Source organism: Pygocentrus nattereri, chromosome 14 (genome assembly GCF_015220715.1).
Source record: "Pygocentrus nattereri isolate fPygNat1 chromosome 14, fPygNat1.pri, whole genome shotgun sequence".
Lineage (NCBI taxonomy): Eukaryota > Metazoa > Chordata > Actinopteri > Characiformes > Serrasalmidae > Pygocentrus > Pygocentrus nattereri.
Genome location: NC_051224.1, coordinates 37000200 through 37024612, shown reverse-complemented (window position 1 = coordinate 37024612; position 24413 = coordinate 37000200). Strand labels below are relative to the sequence as shown.

At 38.2% G+C, this 24413-nt stretch overlaps 1 protein-coding gene, 1 long non-coding RNA gene and 1 gene segment (V, D, J or C); all 3 read right to left on the bottom strand.

The window, feature by feature from the left end:
• The window catches only part of LOC108414177, a 512138-nt gene that overhangs the window by 42858 nt on the left and 444867 nt on the right, over nucleotides 1-24413 (bottom strand).
• LOC108436641 (immunoglobulin gamma-1 heavy chain-like) overlaps nucleotides 1-24413 on the bottom strand; it is a 395990-nt gene that overhangs the window by 51752 nt on the left and 319825 nt on the right. Inside the window, exon 3 of one of the 4 annotated variants that reach the window (XM_037544750.1) lies at nucleotides 349-357. The exons of the other annotated variants lie outside the window; for them this stretch is intronic. Within the exon in view, the coding sequence (XP_037400647.1) occupies nucleotides 349-357 (9 nt within the window). The remainder of the gene's footprint in view (nucleotides 1-348; nucleotides 358-24413) is intronic. 4 annotated transcript variants of the gene reach the window in all.
• LOC119265136 lies at nucleotides 10191-14581 on the bottom strand. Its single transcript, XR_005131418.1, has 3 exons — nucleotides 13897-14581; nucleotides 11118-11219; nucleotides 10191-10202 (listed from the first exon to the last, which is right to left on the bottom strand). It is a non-coding gene; the product is annotated as an uncharacterized LOC119265136 (long non-coding RNA).

Sequence of the window (24413 nt, the reverse complement as noted above, 5' to 3'; positions counted from 1 at the left end):
ACCGAGGACACTGTTCTGCGTATTCTAACAAGTTTCTGACCCAATTAATAAAAGACTCTGATCGGGCTTTCTGTTCAGACTGAGCAGACATTTCCTCCTTTACTGGTCAGTTTGCGTTTTTCATCTCTTACTGAAGATCTAAACGTCTCCGGTCCTGGAGTCTCGAGCTGTGGGGACCTGTAGATCATCGTGGGCGTAGTTATCACTGCATCATATCGCAGCACAAAAACCACCGTCAGCATTTCACTTCTTAAACCGACAGAAAAATCCAGCTTCACGTGCTCTCGGTTACCCGCCTTTACGATGGTCAGCGTCATCTTGACTGGACTTTACTACTACTGAGAGGAAACCCGCTTCATTCTGCAGAAGCACCAAAACAGAAAAGCGCTTTTCCCCTCAATGCGTCCAGTTTGCGACACTTTCCGCTGATAATCGGAGCTCAGAGGACGACGATCTTCCCTCAGCTCCACTTCTAATGAAGTAAATGCAGCAGGAAAGCTGTGGAAGCCTTTCTGACCAGCTTTCCAACTGTCCAGTCTCTTACTTATTAACCTCAGATCAATGGTATCTCCTCATAGGTTTATCAAGCACAGGATAATGGCGAGAAGAAACTGGACCAAGCTTTGAGCAACGTATACCTCACATGTCCAGTCATTTCCAGCGATCTTAACGGTGTTAATAATCACAGGACGTCATTTGGTCATTTAGGTATGTTTTGTTTACTGAGGAGAGCAGGACTCTTGAAGGTCAGCTAGGCCTGCTGTGAAGGTGCTGTTCTCGTAGAGGTGACAGCAGGAAGCCAAACCGCTCCCTATAAACAACGACTGAAGAAGTACGCGTGAGATTAAAGGCGTGAAGAGAGCTCGTGCTTTATTAATGGAAATCCATTTTTTTCATAATAACCAACCAATAGTGCTTTGGACCTCTGTTACACGTTGCATTCATTCATTCATTCATTCATTCATCCATTCATGCATTCATTCATTCATTCATTTATTTATTTATTTATTTATTTATTTATTTATTTATCCTAAATGAACAGTGCACGTATATTGCACGCAGACATCTGAACGTGGTGGGAACGTTTTACTTATTTCAGTGGATCTGCGTTCAGCACGTGCGAACCTCTTGCTAGTTTCACTTCTTGTTTTCGCTCCTAACAGCAGAACAGACCCGTGTATGAACTCTGTATGAAGATCTCAGAGCTCAGCGCCTGGTTTTACTGCATGTAGAGAGATTATTCAGCCTTTAGAGTGTGTTCATTAGCCCCTGCATACAGAAACGCGTTATAACGAATTATAACCTCACTATGTTCACTAACATTTCAGCTTAGATGAATTAGCTAAAATGAATGAATTAAAATTAACCCATTTTTAACTTTTTGATATATTTGGAAGAAATTTATCAGGAAAAACTGAAAGTGAGTCTTCTGAGAGGAAAGGACACTGTAATAAAGGGAGTGGACACACTACACAGCTTACATGTAGATGCTACATCAATATGTTTAATGATCTCAGAAGCTCTTTTTATTAAAAACTTTTGTAAAATAAGCAAAAGATTGTTAAATCATATGAATATTAATACAGATTCATTCATTTAACATTAAGATGAAAGATACATGAAGTATAGTCCAGTTTGACCAAGCGGTAAAGTTTTTAACTGTATCATTTATTTAGGTAATACAGACATTTCTGATATAATTTAGATGAAAACTCGAAAAAATACAACAAACACAAAGAAAATAAAGGAGAAAAATCATAATTTTGCTCATCTGAAAAACCCAAATAAGAAGACTCTTTAACCCAACAAACAGGCCTGTGAATAAAAGCAAAAAAAAGAGCTGAAAAAGAGCAAAACAAAGAAAAAAAGAGCAAAACAAATAAAAGAAGAGCAAAACAAAGAAAAAAAAAACAAAAACGACATTTACCAAATACACTTAAGACACTGAGGACAGTCCTGTAGTTAAGAGACAAGAGAAAGAGAAGGATGAGGTGATGGACCACAAGCTGTTGAGCTTATTGTTGATTGTCTCCTCCAATATCATGCGCAAATTTCATGTATAATTTTATCATATGAGTGTGTTTGAATGAAATTGTTAATTCCTCTACACTGATATTACTTTTGTAGTTATGATAAAGCAACAACTATGAAACTCAAGCGCAGTTCATTAGTCTACAGTACTTCAGGCTTAGCAGCAGGTTTTTGTAATGGCTTAAACCACTGTGGCTGCTATAGTAACCAGGGTACACAGTGATGCATGCAGTGACAAAAACAACATCCTTCACCAAGAAGAACTGCAGCTCTACATTCAGTCTAATGGTACAGCGACTATGATGTTCATGCTCTATTTTCTATTAAACCTTCATTAATGAATCACTTAATAATCTAAAGCACTTACTGTGTCCACCTACATCTAAACTTTCTAGAAAGCTTTCACCTCCACCCTGTTTTTATTTCTCTTTTCCTTCTTTCTAGTTCTTTCAGTTGCTCAACGTTAAGCACATGTGAGTGACCTCAGGCTCTTTTTCACTTCTTGTTTTTGCTCACAATAGCAGAACATACCTGTATATGAAATTTCTAGAAAGATCTCTGACATCAGCACCTGTTTTTACTGCATTTAGGGAGTGCAAGAAAAAAGCTGAAAACTTCTAAACTGAAAGTTTGGAGTGTGTTATTTGGACCTTGCGTAGTTTATACGGTTTTACTTGTAATATGTTCACTAAATGATTTAAGCAGAAATAAATAAAGCGATGTTCTTTAGAGTTTGAAGAAAAACTGAGAGCAAGACTTCTGAAAAAAATGAAAGCTTTAATAAAAGCAAAGACTGGATACATTACATAGCTTAGTGAAAAAATTAAATAACCTTTTTAAATGTTTTTAATTTTACATTTCGAAAGTATATAACAATTTTTCAAAGATTCCCCAACTTTCCTATTGAATCATATCATAAAAGAATATATATATATATATATATATATATATATACACACACAACCCCAATTCCAGTGAAGTTGGGACGTTGTGTAAAACATAAATAAAAAGACAATATGATGATTTGCAAATCCTTTTCAACATATATTCAATTGAATACACTACAAAGACAAGATATTTAATGTTCAAACAAATAAACTTTATTGTTTTTTGCAAATATTCACTCATTTTGAATTTGATGCCTGCAACATGTTCCAAGGAAGTTGGGACAGGGGTAACAAAAGACTGGGAAAGTTGAGGAACGCTCAAAAAACACCTGTTTGGAACATTTCACAGGTGAACAGGTTAATTGGAAACAGGTGAGTGCCATGATTGGGTATAAAAGGGAGCATCCCTGAAAGGCAACAAGCAAGGATGGGGCGAGGTTCACCACTTTGTGAACAACTGCGTGAGCAAATAGATTTGCAAATCATCGTATTCTGTTTTTATTTATGTTTTGCACAACTTCCCAACTTCATTGGAATGGGGGTTGTATATATTAAACACACACACACACACACACACACACACACACACACACACACACACACACACACACACACCTATACTTGTAATTATCTCTTAAGGGGGACACCAGTCAGGGACATGCTATTCGGGGACACCACTTTCCCGTGGTCCTACAGACATGAAAAAAATCATGCAAGTATAATTAAAATTAAGAAACACCAAGATCATCTCAGATTTTTGATTTAACCAAGTAAGTTTACCAGTGTGTTCTGATTCTGCCAAATGGGGACTTGGGACTAAATTTGCATAACACAGAAATTCTGTGATTATTATAACTTCCTGAGGACGGTACTTGGGACCGAATTTGCATACACACAGATCAGTTAAATAACATCAGGGGGACATTTAAAATCATTAAACTCCAAATGTAACTCAAAATATTTGTAGTTTCTTTAAGTGCATACACAAGACAGCCATCTTGGTTTAACAAATTATTCCTTTTTTTTCCAGTCAAATAAATGTATTTTGTATTCACATAACACAATCCTAGTCTATAGCACTGTGATTTAGTCTAGAGCGCTTTAGACAGTTTTTAGCTTCAATGGACAAAGAACTACTACATGCCCATATACCATTTTCACTGCTCTACAAAACTTGAACTTATTTTTGTCCTTTTAAATTTAGAACACATGAAAGCAACAATGCGATTGTGAACAGTGTGCCAAAACCTTTTTATTTTTTATTTGGAAAAGTCAGCTCTTACACGTATACACCAATCAGATATAACATTCTGACCACCTCGTTTCTATGCTCATTGTCCATTTTATCAGCTCCACTTACTGTATAGCTGCACTTTGTAGTTCTACAGTTACAGACTGTAGTCCATCTGTTTCTCTGATACTTTGTTAGCCCCCTAAACACTGTGTCTACTCACTGTCCACTCTATTAGACACTCCTACCTTGTCGGTCCACCTTGTAGATGTAAAGTCAGAGACGACAGCTCATCTGCTGCTGCACAGTTTGTGTTGGTCATCCTCTAGTCCTTCATCAGTGGTCACAGGACGCTGCCCACAGGATGCTGCCCACAGGGTGCTGCCCACAGGACGCTGTTGGCTGGATATTTTTGGTTGGTGGACTATTCTCAGTCCAGCAGTGATACTGAGGTGTTTAAAAACTCCAGCAGCGCTTCTGTGTCTGATCCACTCAGACCAGCACAACACACACTAACACAACACCACCACGTCAGTGTTACTGCAGTGCTGAGAATGACCCACCACCCAAATAGTACCTGCTCTGTGAGGGTCCATGGGGGTCCTGACCACTGAAGAACAGGGTAACAGAGTATCAGAGAAACAGATGGACTACAGTCTGTAACTGTAGAACTACAGAGTGCAGCTATACAGTAAGTGGAGCTGATAAAGTGGACAGTGTGTAGAAACGAGCAGGTGGTCAGAATGTTATGCCTTATCAGTGTATTTACATGTTTTTCAAATGAAATAAACAAAAAAAAAAAATACAAATTGTGGCTCAAATCTCTCTTGTAAGCCACAACGCAATTGTGAACATAGAATTTGACACTCTGCCAATCTCTGTTTTTAAGCGCTGAAGGCTCAGCTCTTTTGCACTGTTCGCAAGGTAGCTTCCCTGGGACACGGCATGAACTGATAAAGTTTTTCAGGTGTGTTTCCACGGCCTGGATCTCAATCACTTCCCAAGCTTTTCTTCTTTTCTGTGCATGTGTTTTACCTAAGTATGAGAAATAAATATTATTATAAAGGAAAACACAGAACAGTGATTAAGTAAATAGTGAATTTGTTGAACTGTTTCAATCATGTTGTTGAACTCTCACAAGAAATTATTAAAATTATTTTGTGTGGACATTACATTGGTATTTAAAACTTCAGATGCAAGCATAAGAACCGCTGATAATCATCACTCACAAATGTTAATAAGACAAACAACAGCAAAAGAACAAAGTATACTAGGAGTGTTAAAAATCAATTTTCTGACAATTTGTGGCTTTAAAATGATCTGCCAGTTTAGTACCCCGTATTAACACTGTCTGGCCATTTTATCAGTAATCATACTATACAGATGCATTACATATGTGTACCATTACTAACTGTAGCTCACACGTTGCTTGAAAAGTCAAGCTGTGGTGTTAGAGATCATCACACAATTACAGGAAGAAACGATCAGAGTCATTTCAACAAACTCAAACACACACAGAAACGTTCATGTGGGATGAGGTCAAATGGTGAGAGAGATTAATAGATCTATGGATTAGATGTAAATGAAATGAAATGCTGATTATTTTGTCCTGTAATTGTGTGATGGTCTCTAACACTGCAGCTTGATGCAGGAGCAGAAACACCGTGGGCCATTTGCTGTGAAGGAGAACTACACTTTCCTCAACACTTACACTTTTCCTTAACTACCCAAATCACAATCAGACCTAATGAGCATTTCTGTTCATTATCTCATCACTCTAACATATAAAAACCAGTCAGACAGTCTCAGGGACATATTAGCAGCTTGTGTCTATTACATTACTTTGTGCACAAATCAAAAAACCAAATAACGCATGTTGAGTTAAAAAGAAAACATGACCACGATTAAAAGAAATGAGGGAACGATTTAAGAAATCGTAACCACAAATAAAAGAAAAACGTGTGTACGAACTGCAAAATGTTCTCTCAAGTTTATTTTTTTTCCTCCGTCCCCTCCAGGGCTCCATAATATATGGAAACTATGCTGCAAGAACAGCCAGTTTTGAATTCAGGTTCTGCATCACAGGAACCAACCTATTCAGCTTACTGCCTATTTACACTGAGGTTCTAAAAAGTCTTTCACTTCTGAATGAGGTGCAAAGCACAATCTAATCTGAACAGAGATAACTGATCATATTTCAATCTTAGAGGCATAGAAACAAAAACCTGTTTAATTTTGTTTAAAAGAAAGAGGCTGGGTTGGGAAATGGTCATGTAGAAATGATTTTGACCACTCAAGTAATAAGTAGACCTCAAGAAAAAAAAAAAAACAATTAAATGTGTCATATAGTCCGTTTAAGCAATGAACAGTGGCAAAAAATTATATAAAATCTGTTTACTGTGGTCACTAAAACATGAGGTTTAGGCGATTTAACTTCATATCTTTATTTTGTGTTGAATGACAATTTTATTTACACTAGATTACACTATTCCTTTAATTAATTCAGTGCAAAAATGTAAAAGACAGATAATTTAGAAGATGTTCCTGTTTTTCTGATGACATGTAATCAGGTAGGAAATACAGTGAAATAGTGTTCTGCCTGGCTCTGCCATTGTTGCTGCTTAGTGAGTTTTGTTTCCACAGCTACAGTTTTAAGAGAGAATTTTTTTCAGCATAGCTTTCATACCAACTGTTTCATTTTACTTGTCATACCAGTGACCCTGACCTATGCCAATGCAACAGGCACAGCAGTGTTGCTGTGTACACCTATCGGCCACTTTATCAGATATCTGTACTTGATAATGATAAGGTATGTGGTCCTAACAGGCTCAGAACTGCTGCAGACTCCATCATTCTCTATCACTTCAGGACTTTTATTTAGATCCATAACTTCAAGGTTGCTTCTCTCTGTAACACCCATGACACCTGAAGATGTGCTATGAGGGACAAGATTAGAGGGGGTAGCTTCATCCACAGAAGACAGACACCTCCATTTCACTGGTTTACGGGAGGTACTACTCTCTGAACTACTTTTGTTCCCTTCATCTCTAGAGTCAAGGACGTACTCCTCTCCACTGTCTAAAGTAGAATCAAATAGCTCATCTGAATCTTCAGGAACAAACCCTCTCATCTAAAAATCAATATTACAAGGGTAATTTTTGAAATGCATCAGAACATCAGAAATTAAAAGGCAAATTCATAAACCAAGCCTATATGACAAGTATTTGTCTCCTGCATGATTTTCTGAATATTTACTTTTTTCATGGATTGCTGAAAGACACATGACTACTGAATTGGGATTCCAATATAATATACACCATATTGCCAAAAGTATTCAGTCACCCATCCAAATCATTGAATTCAGGTATTCCAATCACTTCCATGGCCACAGGTGTATAAAGCCGAGCCCCTAGGCCTGCAGACTGCTTCTACAGACATTAGTGAAAGAATGGGTCGCTCTCAGGAGCTCAGTGAATTCCAGCGTGGTACCGTGATCGGACGCCACCTGTGCAGCAAGTCCAGTCATGAAATTTCCTCACTACTAAATATTCCACAGTCAACTGTCAGTGGGATTATAACAAAGTGGAAGCGACTGGGAACGACAGTAACTCAGCTACAAAGTGGTCAGCCACGTAAAACGACAGAGCGGTCAGCGGATGCTGAGGGGCGTAGTGCGCAGAGGTCACCGACTTTCTGCAGAGTCAATCACTACAGACCTCCAAACTTCATGTGGCCTTCAGATCAGCTCAAGAACAGCGTATAGAGCTTCATGGAATGGGTTTCCATGGCCGAGCAGCTGCATCCAAGCCTTACATCACCAAGTGCAATGCAAAGCGTCAAAGGCAGTGGTGCAAAGCGTCAAAGGCAGTGGTGGTGTGGGGTTGTTTTCAGGAGTTGGGCTCAGCCCCTTAGTTCCAGTGAAAGGAACTCTTAATGCTTTTAGCAGACCAAAAGATTTTGGACAGTTTCATGCTCCCAACCTCGTGGGAATAGTTTGGAGATGGCCCCAAACTATTATGCATATACAAAGAAATATTTTACAAGAATAAAATTACACAATTCTGAAAAGAGCTGTGAATTTGTTTCTAGTTTTGTGCCATACTACCTGACGTACAAATTATGGAAGATCTAGGATGTCTAGTAAAACAGACACTACATTCTGCAGAATGAACATCATACCCATGTTCAGTCTCAGTGATTCTAGTGTCAAAGTATGGGCATGACTTGGCTCACTGCAAGAGGCATTGGCAAAAAGGAATTCAGTGGTGTATTTGAGAATTTCACAGGAGGATATCAGCCCAATCAGTTTAGAAGTAAACCTGGTGTTCAATTTGATCAAAGAGCAACAGAACAGGTGAAAATACAAAATCAAGCATACTTACGTCTAAAGAAAATGAAAATTAGATATGGAATGCCCCTTAGTCAATACCCAGACATAAATTCCACTGAGATATCATATTAAGTCAACTAAAGATCAAAACTTTTACCCCTTTCTGTAAAGAGCATTTACTTTACCTTATTTGCACAGATTGATGGAGATATGAGGTGTGCGAAATATTTCATGAAGCTCTATTTTAACTGCTGAAATGTTAAAAACTTCTCCTTTCACGATTCCAGATTGTGATAAACATCCTATATTATGTCACAGTTTGCCATAGAAATTAGAAGATATAACAAAAATAAATTTTTAATAATAATAATAAATTGCTGACTACATCTGAATATTGTGAATTTTTTCCCTCATCTTGCTTGGTGTGTAATAACCTTAACATGTGCTCATAGCACGACATTGCAGTGGCAGTGAGAGTTTGTTAAATAATGGCTGTTGTGTGTCTATGGCCTGCAGCTTTTTTAATGTTTTGAAGTTCACAATAGCGTTACTGTGTGTCTTTAACATTGCAATATACTGCATATACATTATACTGGCACATGCCCATAAATTAATTGAAATTTTAAGCTATGAATTAATATTCTAATGAAACTTATCTGCATTGGAATGAATATGAAATACTTACTAGAATACTTCTAGTCCTTCTTAATTTAGGTACATGCGCATGCTCGTCATCAGTATTTCCAGACGAAGAACTCTTCAATAAAAGAAGAAAAACATACAACATTGTTGAGGGAGTTGCAGAGTTAAATCAATGTAAAAAAGAAGCATGCTCATAACATAGTTAAATTGTCGGTAGATTTAATACTGTATGGAATGATTTAACTTCAGCCTGTTACATTTGTGCAACTAAGACTGGGAAGGTGCATTGATATGAGAGCCTATATTACGTTCTAACATTTCTTCTCAGAATTGTATGAAAGTTCATTCATTCTGAATTGTTAGTGTGCTATACTGTAATTAGAAACTTCTTGTCATTCAAAAGTTCAGCTGAGCCCATGTCCTGATTACAACTTCAGAAAGCTTTTAAAAACTAATGACTTTTAAAGAAATGTACCTGCCCAGAACTGCTGTTGTTGCTGTGATCCTTCAGAGGCTCTGACTGATGAGACATAGGGGTGACCCATGCAATCTTCTCAGGATTGGAATTTCTCATCTGTAAAGTTCAAATGTACATGACTACAAGAGACTTGAACATGAATAGGTAGAACAGGTAGCAAGAAGGAGTCTTGACTATGACAGTGGCTAATGATTCTCTTTGACAAAACAGCAAAACTGTGTCCTACTCTGTCATCTGTAATATTATATATTTTAGAATTAAAATGTGAGATAATGATAAAACATACTTTGCAAAGCCCAAGGTATGCTTAAAATCCTACACAATTTCAGTATTGAGTATATAACTTAGGCTGACAAGTATACACACACAAGTTAGTCAAGTATTAAAATGACCTTAAAGTAAGCAAAATCTGTACTGTGCCCTAAGAAGCACTTGTAGAAAATTCAGAGTTGGTGATTTTCATGCCTAACAAACACTTGTGAATAACCACAAGAGACTTACCTTATCACTTGCTGAGGAACATGCAGACAGAGCAGGTCTGGACTGCAATGGCAGACAGTCCTCTTGAGCACTGCTCTCTGAAATTGTGTCCTTCTTAGACCTCTGCAAATATATGGTACAATTTTACAAAATCATGAATTAGTACACAACTGAAGAGATGCTATGCAATTGAACAAAAACCCCTTTAAGAATATTATCCTTTAGACAAGAATGAGAACAATCAAAAGGCTTCAACTCCATACTTTAAACAGATTTTCAGAAAGTAGGTGGTTAAATCTTGGCCCGTCATGATCACTTTTGTCATACAAATAATAGTGATTAATGATTTAATTGTTCACTGTATGCAAGCCAAAAGTAGCTGAATTAGCTGATTAACCTGTGTTTGCTTAGTAGCTAAATAATAAACTACACTGTTGTGTGCATATACATACTCACAAGTGTCTACAGATTAATAAGTTATGAAAAGAATTATGAGTAGAGTTTTTCCCACAAAGAACTAAATCATCAAAACGAATTTTGCCATCATACATGCTAAAAACTTTAGAACTAGCTGCACTGTTAACCAAAACAAACATTACTCACTCTAAGTCATAACTGTTTTCATAAGCCTCATAATGTCATCAAGTATTTTTATTTCCTCACCACAATGCACCCAGTTCAAATTCTGCTTTTTGTAACAATGACTGTGAAATCTAATGACTTACATAATTGTGATCATGTCAAATAAATTTAGCGTTTATGTAATAACTGTGACAAGCTTACATTAATGAGGTACATCAATAGTTCCATTCAACAACAGTGAATACAAAAATTTAAAAAAAAAATGAATTCAAGGTCAAAAATACTTTGAGGACGCCTAACACACTTTATGACCGTCTAATTATCACAGCTCAAGATATACTTTTCCCCTTTGATTTTCTAATTCTACATATACTGTAAAGATGCTAAATTCAATTTCAACCTTGTTGGCAATTTTCAGATCTAAGAAACACTTGGGAATGACCACAAGAGACTTACTTGATCACTTGCTAAGGAACAAGCAAACAGAACAGGTCCTGATTGCAACAGCTGATAGTTCTCTTGAGCACTGTTTTCTGATATTGTGTTCTTTCCAGTCCTCTGTAAATATATGGTACAAATAGACAGCAAGTGTGACCAAAGTACAAGAAATGCTACGTAATTTAAAGATAAGTTCTCTGTTTATGTATAAAAATATTGACACTTTAGAATCACAATGAGACAAATCAGAAATCTTCAGCTCCAGACATTGACCTGGATTATCTGCTGGATTTTCATCTTTGGTTGGAATAAAATTGGTCCTTAATTACATAAAAAATGTATTTACAAACAGTAAACAAGATTAAGAAACTGAATTCTAAAACTTACAGACTGAGGTAAAAGATTTCAACATTAAAATCAGACATTTAGACAGGCTTTATAATGCTTACATCTGTCACTCAAAGTGCTTATGCACATTAAGGCCTAAACATTCTTTGTGAGGACGCTTAACACATTTTGTGACCAGGACACAATTCAAAGACAGACTTCCTATATACATAACACTTCTATTACATTGGACCAAACATAAAGCAGAAGACATGTTACAACTTTGCAAAACTCAAACATGCACTGAGATATGCAAATGTAGTGTTTCCTCACTGCTTACACACATTAAGGCCTAAACATTCTTTGTGAGGACGCTTAACACATTTTGTGACCATGTGACTTGTGGGGACACTATCCTGGCTGAGAGTATTTTCCCAACATCTCTCTCATTTACACATATTTAACCAAAGCCTGCATCGTGGGGACTCCGTGAAGTCAGCACATACAACAAACATAACTGACAAAATATGATGTTCTGGAACTTCCAAACTTGCTCACGATATACTTTTGCCCTTTCATTTTCTAATTCTATATATCATAAAGCTACACGTATCAAAGTTGGCTATTTTCATATCTAAGGAATACCTGTCAATGACCAAAAGAGGCTTACCTGATCACTTGCTGAGGAACAAGTAGATAGAACAGGTTCTGACGGGGATGGTGGCTGATTCTCTTTGATGTTACTCTTGGAAACTGTGTCCTCCCTGATTTGTTCAAATATGGTACATTGAGAAATTAACCAAGAAATTCAAAGACAGACTTCATATACACATAACACTTCTATTACATTGGACCAAACATAAAGCAGAAGACATGTTACAACTTTGCAAAACTCAAACATGCACTGAGATATGCAAATGTAATGTTTCCTCACTGCTTACACACATTAAGGCCTAAACATTCTTTGTGAGGACGCTTAACACATTTTGTGACCATGTGACTTGTGGGGACACTAGGCTAGCTAACAGTATTTTCCCAACATCTCTCTCATGTACACATATTTAACCAAAGCCTGCATTGTGGGGACTCCGTGAAGTCATCACATACTTTAAACATAACTGACAAAATATGACGTTCTGGAACTTCCAAACTTGCTCACGACATACTTTTGCCCTTTCATTTTCTAATTCTATATATCGTAAAGCAACATGTATCAAAGTTGGCTGTTTTCACATCTAAGGAACACCTGTCAATGACCAAAAGAGGCTTACCTGATCACTTGCTGAGGAACAAGTAGATAGAACAGGTTCTGACGGGGATGGTGGCTGACTCTCTTTGATGTTACTCTTGGAAACTGTGTCCTCCCTGACCTGTTCAAATATGGTACATTGAGAAATTAACCAAGAAATTCAAAGACAGACTTCCTATATACATAACACTTCTATTACATTGGACCAAACATAAAGCAGAAGACATGTTACAACTTTGTAAAACTCAAAACATGCACTGAGATATGCAAATGTAATGTTTCCTCACTGCTTACACACATTAAGGCCTAAACATTCTTTGTGAGGACGCTTAACACATTTTGTGACCATGTGACTTGTGGGGACACTATCCTAGCTGAGAGTATTTTCCCAACATCTCTCTCATTTACACATATTTAACCAAAGCCTGCATCGTGGGGACTCTGTGAAGTCATCACATACAACAATCATAACTGACAAAATATGCCGTTCTAGAACTTCCAAACTTGCTCACGATATACTTTTGCCCTTTCATTTTCTAATTCTATATATCGTAAAGCTACACGTATCAAAGTTGGCTGTTTTCACATCTAAGGAACACTTGTCAATGACCAAAAGAGGCTTACCTGATCACTTGCTGAGGAACAAGTAGATAGAACAGGTTCTGACGGGGATGGTGGCTGACTCTCTTTGATGTTACTCTTGGAAACTGTGTCCTCCCTGATTTGTTCAAATATGGTACATTGAGAAATTAACCAAGAAATTCAAAGACAGACTTCATATACACATAACACTTCTATTACATTGGACCAAACATAAAGCAGAAGACATGTTACAACTTTGCAAAACTCAAACATGCACTGAGATATGCAAATGTAGTGTTTCCTCACTGCTTACACACATTAAGGCCTAAACATTCTTTGTGAGGACGCTTAACACATTTTGTGACCATGTGACTTGTGGGGACACTAGGCTAGCTAACAGTATTTTCCCAACATCTCTCTCATTTACACATATTTAACCAAAGCCTGCATTGTGGGGACTCCGTGAAGTCATCACATACATTAAACATAACTGACAAAATATGACGTTCTGGAACTTCCAAACTTGCTCACGATATACTTTTGCCCTTTCATTTTCTAATTCTATATATCGTAAAGCTACACGTATCAAAGTTGGCTGTTTTCACATCTAAGGAACACCTGTCAATGACCAAAAGTCACCTGATCACTTGCTGAGGAACAAGTAGATAGAACAGGTTCTAACGGGGATGGTGGCTGACTCTCTTTGGTGTTACTCTTGGAAACTGTGTGCCATTATTGTTTTCCACATCAAATGGATGCTCTCTCTCGTCCACTAAGCGAGGAACAGGAAGCTAATATTCTCATTTACCTCCAATATATCATATCTTTCCCACTTTAGCTAGAACGTGATATTACTCAGGAGACAAACTTGTTGATTGTCTTATTTACCACAGGACTGATCTCAATGCAACCACATGACATCACAGTGTGACAATGAGGGCCTAGTCATACAGGAACTTTGCCTATTTGCCATATTCTTTTATAATAAACATTTCTTTCTTGTTTATATATAATAATTTAATAGCACTGTAATATGCATAATAGTATTTTAATAGTATTGGATATGTACACTGTTGCAAGTATTAACAGCCTGGGTTCCCTTAAATTTTCCTACTCGTTACTTCTCTGTGAGAAAGCAAACAGTAGGTTTAAAGATTGAGATTTAAGTTTTATTACAGCCAATCAAAAGTACTGCAACATGCAGAATTTAACTGCTCTTGTTCTTTCAGCTCTAGAAAACTGGAGACTCTGATGTACAGAAACTACGTTTTTAAGAAAAACAGCTGATTTCAGCCCTGCAGTGCAGGAAAGGCACTAGATTCACACAATTACTAGCTGATTAAAACATGTAAGGGCTCCCCAGTAAAACATCTCAGCATGTTGTTCTGTTTGTCTGATCTGCTGCAGAAAGTGCTCAGAACTACAGGACTGCAGGACCACCTCTCAACCAACACCAGCACCATGCCCTCCCCTCCCCCCACTGCTGACCTGCTCTGCTCTCCCTGCGCTCTCTCCCCTCCCCCCACCGCTGCTCTGCTCGCTCTCTCGCGCTCTGCCCCTCCCCCCTCCTCCCCACTCTGGGCGAAACCCGGGCAGCGAGGCTGTAACAGCGCTGCGCTCCGAACAGAGTTCGGCTCTTTCCGCCTGTCAGTACTTACGGCGGAAATACCCGAAGTCATACACGATTTAATGATTGGTTGGACTCTGCAGAATCTGCCTAGCAACCAATACGCACTTTGACTTTGGTCGCATTCGGGCCACAACTTTTAAAGAAATAAGACAGAAACTTCATCTGTGAAGTTTTATGAAATGTAATTACATGAAAACAGACATGAACTGATTATATGAATTTCCGCGGGGAAAAGCCCACTAATCACACAGATTTTAAGTCCAAACCCAGCTTAGATGGTCTTGCCAACCGATTTAATGGGGAAAAGGACATATGATAATGCCTCATATGAATTGGTGACAAATGCCAACAAAGTGTTTTTATTACACAGACAGGAAAATTTGCCCGTGTAGGGGAAACAGAAGCGTAGGGAATACGTGATGTTACCTTACAGCAGTGCGTCTAAAAATATGTTTAGCGTCTAAAACGCTGTTTAATAGTCGCCAAACTCGCCGGTGTAACTGAGCTGTCAGCGAACGCTCCGAGGCTCCGAGGCTGAGCTGTCAGCGCTGCTCCTCCGCCCCTCCCTGCCCGGCTCGCTCCGCTAGCCTAGCCTAGCCTAGCCTAATTAGCAGCGTTCATTCGGGAAACTAACGCCTAAGAACCGAATTCCATGTCCTTTCCCGAGTCTTAAGGATAAACAAACGTCTTCAAACACACAAAAAAACACAAACCAGCATAAATAGCGAATTCCTTACCTTTCTGTCCGTTTGGACGAAGCAGAGAAAATCACCAATTAGCCACACAGCCGTGCAGGAGGAAGCGAGGCAGGATGGGAAATGTAGTTTTCGGCGAATTCCTGTCGTAGTGTTCACGGACCAAGAGAGCAGCTTCAAAAAACTACAACGCCATTTTAAAACTTCAGAATGTGGCTTTCTCGCGCAGCTGCGTTAGCTGATTTCACTCTTTACAAACACGTTATAAAAATGCAAAAATGCATGGATATACTCTGAAAAACTGTAGAACTATGACTGTAACTCACATTTTACGAATTATTAGCTTTACTGCTGCACAAAAATAAGTAGCTGTACTGACTTACTGAATGCTCAGCATGTTAACACTGTTACACATAAAACACGATTAAGTTAACAATTCTTTTAGACTTAATAATTACTCTATATAGATTTTATGGTGTAATATACATTAGGAATGTACTATACATGTTTATCAGACCAAAAAACTGGACATTTTGTGGGAATTCATATTACCTTCACAGCTGAACATGTTCGATTTAAGCGCTAGGTCTGTTTACCTACTAGTGCGCATGCGCAGTGTTCCCCTCAGGGCGGATTTGCATAAATTAGACTTGCATAGTGTGTTAAGCGAGCGGGCGTGGCCCCATCCCTTGCAAAACCAGCTCCAGACTACAGAGGCCGCTGTGGAGCACAGCTTCACACACACACTTCGGTTCCAAACCTTCCTCCTGGGCTTTAGCTAAATCAAGCGCGAGGCACCTAGTCATACCCTCTGCTACACGTTTTAAGGGGTCTCCCTCATGGGGACCATGGTTTTTGTCCCCATAACGTTTTGCGTCCCCATTTGGTTGGTGTGTAAACAGGGTTGTGTCCCCATGAAAATAGGAAAACAAGTCCACACACACACACACACACACACACACACATATACACACAAATATAAAATGTAACAATAATATGTAACACAAAGTGTTTCAATATAGGTAAACTAAGAAACAAGCAACAAACTCAAAGAAAATACAGAGAGAAACAAATATTTTGTATAGCCTTTTAGTTTTAAAGGCTACTGGACAAGTGACTCAGCTTAGAAGATGACTCAGCCAACTTGGACGCCATTCACAGTCATATCTTCAGACATAATCACCAAGAAAGTAGAGGGTTAAATGGAATTCTTCCCCAGATATCTGCATTTTGTTTTCAAAATGTTTGCATAATTAAATGGTTAATTAATTAATGTAATTCATATGCAGACAAGGTCATTCAAAGTAGGTGGACATGAAATGCTCTGTTTGGGAGAAACTTCCCTGCAGAAAAACAAAACCAACATTGAGCACCGTGAATTCCATGCCGGTTTAAATTGGCTTATGCTGATCTAATGCTGGCTTAGCTGGTCACCCGGCATAGCCACACTGGTTGACCATCACTCCAAGCACAACATTTGCTGGTTTTGCTCTTCACCCCCTACGCTGGTCTTTTTTCTAGCAGGGATACCAATGATTTCTTTCCAATAGTGGTGATAGGAACCAGACCTCCCATGCAGTTAATGCTGGGTGTGTTTAATGATGGTTTGCTTAGAGTTCACACTGATATATTTAACACAGAAACCAAAGATGTGAACATATTGGGCAGATTTTATGATGCACAATAACTGTAATACTGTCCACTGAACTTGATGAATGGTGCTGTTCTCAGCTCTCTCTGGGATTGTTGGATTTATGTGTGTCTTATTTTTTCATGTTTTCAGATATTAGAGCAAGAAGACACACAAGGCCAGGTTAAGTGTTGTTATAGATTATTAGTTCTATAGTTATAGAGTATTAGTTATAGATTTAAAGTAAAATGAATGTTCGAAAAACACTAAACTGTTAAGTCATTAAAATCCAAAAACGTTTTTGGAGCAACCAGTTGGTGCCCCTGGGTATTGGGTGTCCTGGGCAGTCATCCAGGTCAGCCACATGTTAGATCTGGCCATAAATGACTGTACACTGACTGGCCACTTCAACAAATACGTCTCCTTGTATCTACACTCACTGACCACTTTATCAGCACCTCTTACCATACAGGAGCACTGTGCAGTTGTGCTATTACAGACTGTAGTCCATCTTTGTTAGCCCCCTTTACCCTGTGCTTGAGTGGTCAGGACCCCCATGGACCCACACAGAGCAGGTACTACTTGTGGATCATTCTCAGCAGTGCAGTGACACTGACATGGTGTTATGTTGTGCTGGTCTGAGTGGATCAGACACAGCAGTGCTGCTGGAGTTTTTAAACACCTCAGTGTCACTGCTGGACTGAGAATAGTCCACCAGCCAAAATGATTCAGTCCTGTGAATACCACTGATAAAGGACTAAAGGATGGCAAACATAAACTAAGCATCTACAAATGACCTGTTTTCTATGACTTTACATCTACAAGGTGGACCAAGAAGGTAGGTGTGTCTAATAGAGTGGACGGTGAGTGGACACAGTGTTTAAGAACTCCAGTGGCACTGCTGTGTCTGATCCGCTATTTTACCACCATCAGCGTTACACATGAAGATTGTGTCACTGGAAAGAAATCTGAGCTGATAAGTTTCTCTACAATGAACCATTTAATGTGAAACCACTGTGAAAGGCTTTATATCAGTGACAGGATCGTTCTTAAATGTCTTTTAAGATAAAATCACACATCTACAAAACTATTGCTGGGCAATTCAAAGACTTGGATCACTGAAAAACTAGTAATAGACAAGAATATCGATGGAAATCTGAAATACACACCAGTTAGTCTTCATTGTTGATCATTATTTCATCTGAAAAACACAGATAAGAAGCATCTTTTAACCTTTAACAGACAAGCCTGTGATGAGAAGCAAAACTCCCAGAGCTGCAAAACAACAACAAAATAAAACCATATTATTTTACCTTACTGATGCTGAGAACAGTGCTGTAGAGGACAGAGAAGAGGAAGAGGAAGATGAAGGAGGAAGCAGTGGACCACAAGCTGCTGAACTCGTCCTCCTCTGAAGTCTCCTCATTGCATTGTACATACAATCCTGAGTCTGGAATCGTCCCTAAAACACAATAAAATAGTTAAAAATAATTGAAATGGGTCTATATGTGGTATAATGGCAGATTTTATATTCACCAAATAAAAATGAAATCAATAACAATTACTAAAATACACTGATTGAAATATAGACTGATTGTTCCTTGAGTTCCACCAATTTTTCAAAATGTCTCCATAATTAACTAGATATGTTTTCGTGGTTAAAAGTGGTTTGATGTGAATTTCTTTGTTCCATAGAAACTTATCAAGTCAGAGTTGTTCACAGTGGTGGTGATGGGAATCAGACGTCTGAAGAGTTTAATGCTTCTTGATGCCTGAGAATGAACTTTATAATATTTTTAAGAAGGTTTAAGCCTAAAACTGATTTCTGTTAGTTGGACTTTGCTTACATCATAACCATTATATTATATGCTAATGTTTTGAAAAATTGGTGAAATTGTCCATTTTAGAATGGTTTAGATATTCAGTTACGTTTATACTCTATGCAGTAATAACTGCCTATTTGAGAACCCAAAGTTTAGCAAGAGTTAGTTGTTAACAAGAACAAGGAAAGCTTAAAAATCTTAATTCCACAAAGTGTTCTTAGCGTGACAACAGTCATATTTTGACTTTTGGTTTCATGAAAGGTCTTTAATTCTTTGAAAAATCACTTTGTGAACTGAGACAAAATGTAAGTCGAAAGAAGAATTCTAAAGTTTGAAGAACCTCCACATAATGTAAAGGTCCTAAGAAGGAACTCTAAGTTGGTATAGAACCTTTACAAAGTTGTTTGAAAGGTTCATCACATTCTTAAATCTCTTTTTTAAACATGGATCACTTGGGAACCAAAAGTGGTCCATTTCTGGTTGTAGAACATTGTGGAATCGAATGGTGCAGAGCAAGACAAGCAAAAAAGGAAAACAGACAAAAAACATCTCATGTTACTGCTAAATAAACGAATATAACAGAAATAGTGTCTTTCACTTCTAATACGCTTTTTAAAAGTCTGAGTTCGCCTTCATTGATTTTATTTCCAGTCAATAAGGCCACCAAGTTGATTCACTTGCATGTGGAAGGGAAAAGTCAAAGACAAACGAGTTTCCAAAACTGGAGCATAAATAGAAAAATGGGAATTAGAAAAGAAGAAATTTTTTAAATCAAGCAAAGAAGCTGCTGATATCATCAGAACAATAGACTGACCACCCCAGAGTCCGGGCCTTAACATCATGAAATGTGATTATTTGGATTGTGAGAAACAATCTTTTCTTTGCCAAACCAACTTCTAAGACTGAGCTTTGGGGGTGTGACTGCAGATTTCTTTGAGAAACTGAAAGTTAGGTTTAATAAAAATAAAGAATGACCCACTAAATAGTGAAAAATAATACTATTTTTGATTACTGAGGCTCCTGTGTTATTTTATGCTGTTTTATACTTTTTTCCTAATGAAAAATGACTAACTTTTATTTTATGGCCAGTTTATTAGAAATTGAATAAATGAAGGATGGTCCCTTATTTTTGAACAGCACTGTATACTGACGAAAAATCAACTCTTTTCAATGCAAATGGTTACTTTTCATGTAAAAATTTGATAGTGATTACATTTTACATTATATTGAATCTCATATTTCAGTTTGCTTTAAAGAAAATATGACCAGTATTCATGATTCAGGACTATATGTTGTCAAATGCTGTGCTGATTTATTATGTCAAGCATTGCAAAACAGAGAAATGTAACTCATATCGCAAAAGAACTGGTAGCTTTTCCAGAAAAGCTCTTAAAATATTTTAATCTATATCTAATTTTACTTCTGTGCAAGCATCCAGAAGTAAACATGAGCAGACCATGAACAAAACCAGAGAAAGCTTAAGACAGCAGAACAACATCCATCCAAGACATGTAACATGGAACATGCAGAGGCCAGTATGTAAATATACACTGTTAGAAATGAAGGTACCACGCAGGTATGTGATTCGTTCATCAATGTACAAACAATGTAAGTGTACTCTCAAAGGTACAGCAGTAGCTTTAAGGTCCATCTGTGTACCTTAAGTAAGTTTTTCCTAGTGGAAAAGTAGATATTTGTGTCTTTTTATGAGCTAATGTTTTCAAACAGGGGGTGTGGAGACAGAGTACAGCTTAGAACATATCATTTCAGTGGTACAGTTATGTTCCCTGACTTGAGGTACTGAGATGTACCCCTGAGGGTACCACCACAGTGACAAATAGGGTACTGCCCCAGTGACGGTGTTGTACCTTTTTTCTGAGAGTGTATAGACTCTGTTCTTATTTTAATACTGAATTGCTATAATATCACTGTGAATAGTAACAGTTGAAGTTCAGGCTTGTTTTTTTGGACAGATTGGATTTACATGATGGCCCATGCAGCATAATACAAACAGAAAACACTGAATGAGAACACAGAGGTACATAACACAACGGAGGCATCATGACAAGCAACATCTCAGACCATTCAAGTGAGGAAACATACTGCCAGATACAGCTGCAGTGATGCTTCCTGACCATCTCGGTCTGAGAGGACACTCAGCGACGATCTAACACAGGACATTTAGGACAGGGGTCTTTACTGGCAGATGTTGTTGTCATTAGCGGTGTGCTGGGATTCTTCATGTTGGCGTGCTTGACCGCACAAGTGAAGATGATATGACTGTTGTACTCCTTTCCAGTCACAGTAAAAACACTTAAAACAGACCCGGGGGTTCCGTTTTTGTAGATGGGATCTGTGATGCTGCCTTCTTCAAAAGGATCACTGCCCTTTTGCCACATGATGTACACGTCCCCAAGACGAGAGCTGTTGACCTCACACACCAGAGAGATTTTCTCAGTGTCGAGAACAGCTCTCTTAGGTTCATAGATCTGACGAGAGCAGGTGTCATCTAAGAGAAAACACCAAATAAGAAATGGAATGAACATGTCAGCAAAGTTTATTTACTACAGTGCTGAGAAATGCCAAATATTATATGAAATAACAGTTATGAGTAATGAGTGACAGATTCCAAACAGAATAAAATAAGAAAGAAAGAAAGAAAGAAAGGACACGATTAAAGGAGAAAAGAAGTAAATAAAGAAATGAATGAAAGAGGAAAGCAAATGAATGCAAATAAGGAAATAAAAAAGAAAGAAAAAAGGCAGAAGGAAGGAAGGAAGGAAGAAATTAAGTTAGGAATGAAATAAGGAAGGAAATAAGCATAGAAGAGAGAAAGAAAGACAAAGAAGATAAAAATAAATAAAGAAAAAAAGAACAAAAGAAATGTAGAAAAAAGAAATGAATTAAGGAAGGATTTAAGAAAACAGAAGGAAAAAGAAAGAAAGAAGGGAAAGGACAAAATGAAGGAAGAAAACTGAAAAACAAAAAGAAAAAAGGAGGAATGAAAAAGAGAAAAGAGAAAATAAGTCATTGCAACGATTGCTGAAAAGCAAGAAACCCATCAAGTTTGAATGCTGCACTTTTTATCCGCGGAAACACGTTAGGAAAACTAGGAGAAAGAAAGACAAGAAGAAGAGCGAAAGATGAGGGAAAAGAAAGACGAAGGAGAACAAAGTCAGAAGTCAGAACAAAGTTGAAAAGGTAATGATTCAACACTTTACCTCCTTCTGTTATGCTAATGGTGTCAGAGACTGGACCTTGGTCTCCTAGAGTGGAGCATTTCACTGCTGTACGTCCAAACCAGACGGACTCATCAATGGTCAGCGTGCTGGTCTTAATATACAGCTCTTCTTTCTGTTCAACCACACCATCAATTATGTTCTTCTTATCAGCTTCGGTGCCTCCAACTGTCCATGAAACTTTTGCTGCCTTCACCTCCATCTCATTACTTCCACTGATAACACATTCCAATTTTGCTTTGTGTTGTAGAAACAGTTCTTTGGCTCCAGGTGCTTTGATTTTCACTGTGAATTTGCCTAAATAAAGAATACAAGCCAACATGTTTAGAACACAGAGTGCAAATCAGGCTTGAAATCTTATTAACTATGTGGGTAACATTTTCCTATTAGGCACCTACGTTTTCATACGGAGGTTTATTAAATTATCACATTGAAATGCTCGTATATATGAACTGCATTACCATCGTTCCTCTACCTGTGAAAGATCGAGATTGTACGTAGTTCTGGTTCTGATGCAACACTTCACAGCTGTACTTTGCGTTCTTCTTCCACGATGCCTTACTGACTTTAAGAAGGCTGCCGGCTGTATACAAGCCTGAAGTACTGCGCATGACTGGCAATTTCAGGCCAGTAACCTCCTGGCCATCCTCTTTCAGCTTGAGAGTGAAGTCCTTTGGGAAGAAGTCCTCAGTGACGCACATGATGGATTCACCATCAGAAACTTTCACCAGATTCACACGTGGCGTTTTGTCCTCTGTGAAAACGACAACAGAACAAATCATGTTCTCTAGAACCGTGAACGCTCAAAGAACCAGTTACATGCTTGAGTGGTTCTGTCCGTGTTAGAAATGCTCTTCAGGTTGATGGGGAATGTGTTGTATATGGGTCTGTATAGGCTGTCAAGCATGTAAGCATAGCAGAACCCTTTTGGCGCAATATGCAAATAGTTCTTTAAGTGTTCATGGTTCAACAGAAAGCCACTGACGTTGCTCAATAAACCTTCAAGAAGATCTTTTCAAAGGGGAATAAGGTAGGACACCGTCACTGGGGCAGTACCCCTCTCGCCACTGGGGTGGTACCCTCAGGGGGACATCCCAGTACCTTTTAGTCAGGGAACATAACTGAACCAGAATCCATACCCAAATACAATGTTTTGCTTTCAGCTAATAATTATGCAAAAGTGGAGCTCCTGCGCTGAAGTGTAGCTGCATATTAATTACACGGATGACGTCACCTGTTGTACATTAACAGGAACTCAATTATTATTTAATTATTTATCATTTTTACATACAAAATAGGGTTATTGGGATGGGCGGGGCCGCTCAGCACCAGAAAATATGCAAAAAAAAACCTAGTCGATTTGATCAGTTTTTTTTTAAATGTAGTATCTGCATTTATTTATTTATTTGTTTTTACCTGGTATGTTGAGCGTCTCGTTGCCCACTTTGCACGTGAATCGTTTCCCTTTGTCCCAGTCCTCCTTCGCCACGCGGATGACGCTCACTTTAGCGTAGGCTCCGTCTCTCGGCAGGGCAGCGAACTGAGTGAAGTCGGTCAGCTTGTTTCGGTCGTTATCTAACCACTCGAAGGACGAGTCTGTCTGAAGGCCAGTGGAGATGCAGCCAAGCTGGAAATGACTGGCACTGGAGCACTCCTTCACAGGGACAATGGACACGGGCATTTCCTTCCCTGAAACACAGCGCAGTAAAGAATAATAAAATAGTAAATAACAGTCCTGGTGTTGTTGGAGTCCGTTTAAAAGTTTGGCCTCATTCAACGTCAAGTAGCTGATTTGGTCCAGCAAACTTCTGGGTGTCAAATGACGCGGTTTACTGGTTTTCTAAACGAGATGAAGTTCACATCCTTTAAAGTATATCTGATACAATTATAGGTATTTAAATATGTTAATATGTTTATTCGTCATTGTTTATTATGCATTTTTGAACTACTCTGTAAAAACTACTCAGATTGCTTCATGTAGTAACAACAGCAATTAAACTACTTTAATTTAACTATAAAAATGACATTGGTTGAAAGAATCCTTCATTGTAGTCCCGTAGAAAAACGTTAGTTGGAACCACATTAAATTTGTGTATTTCATTAATTTACAGTGTAAACCATTTTTGTTACTGCTAGTCT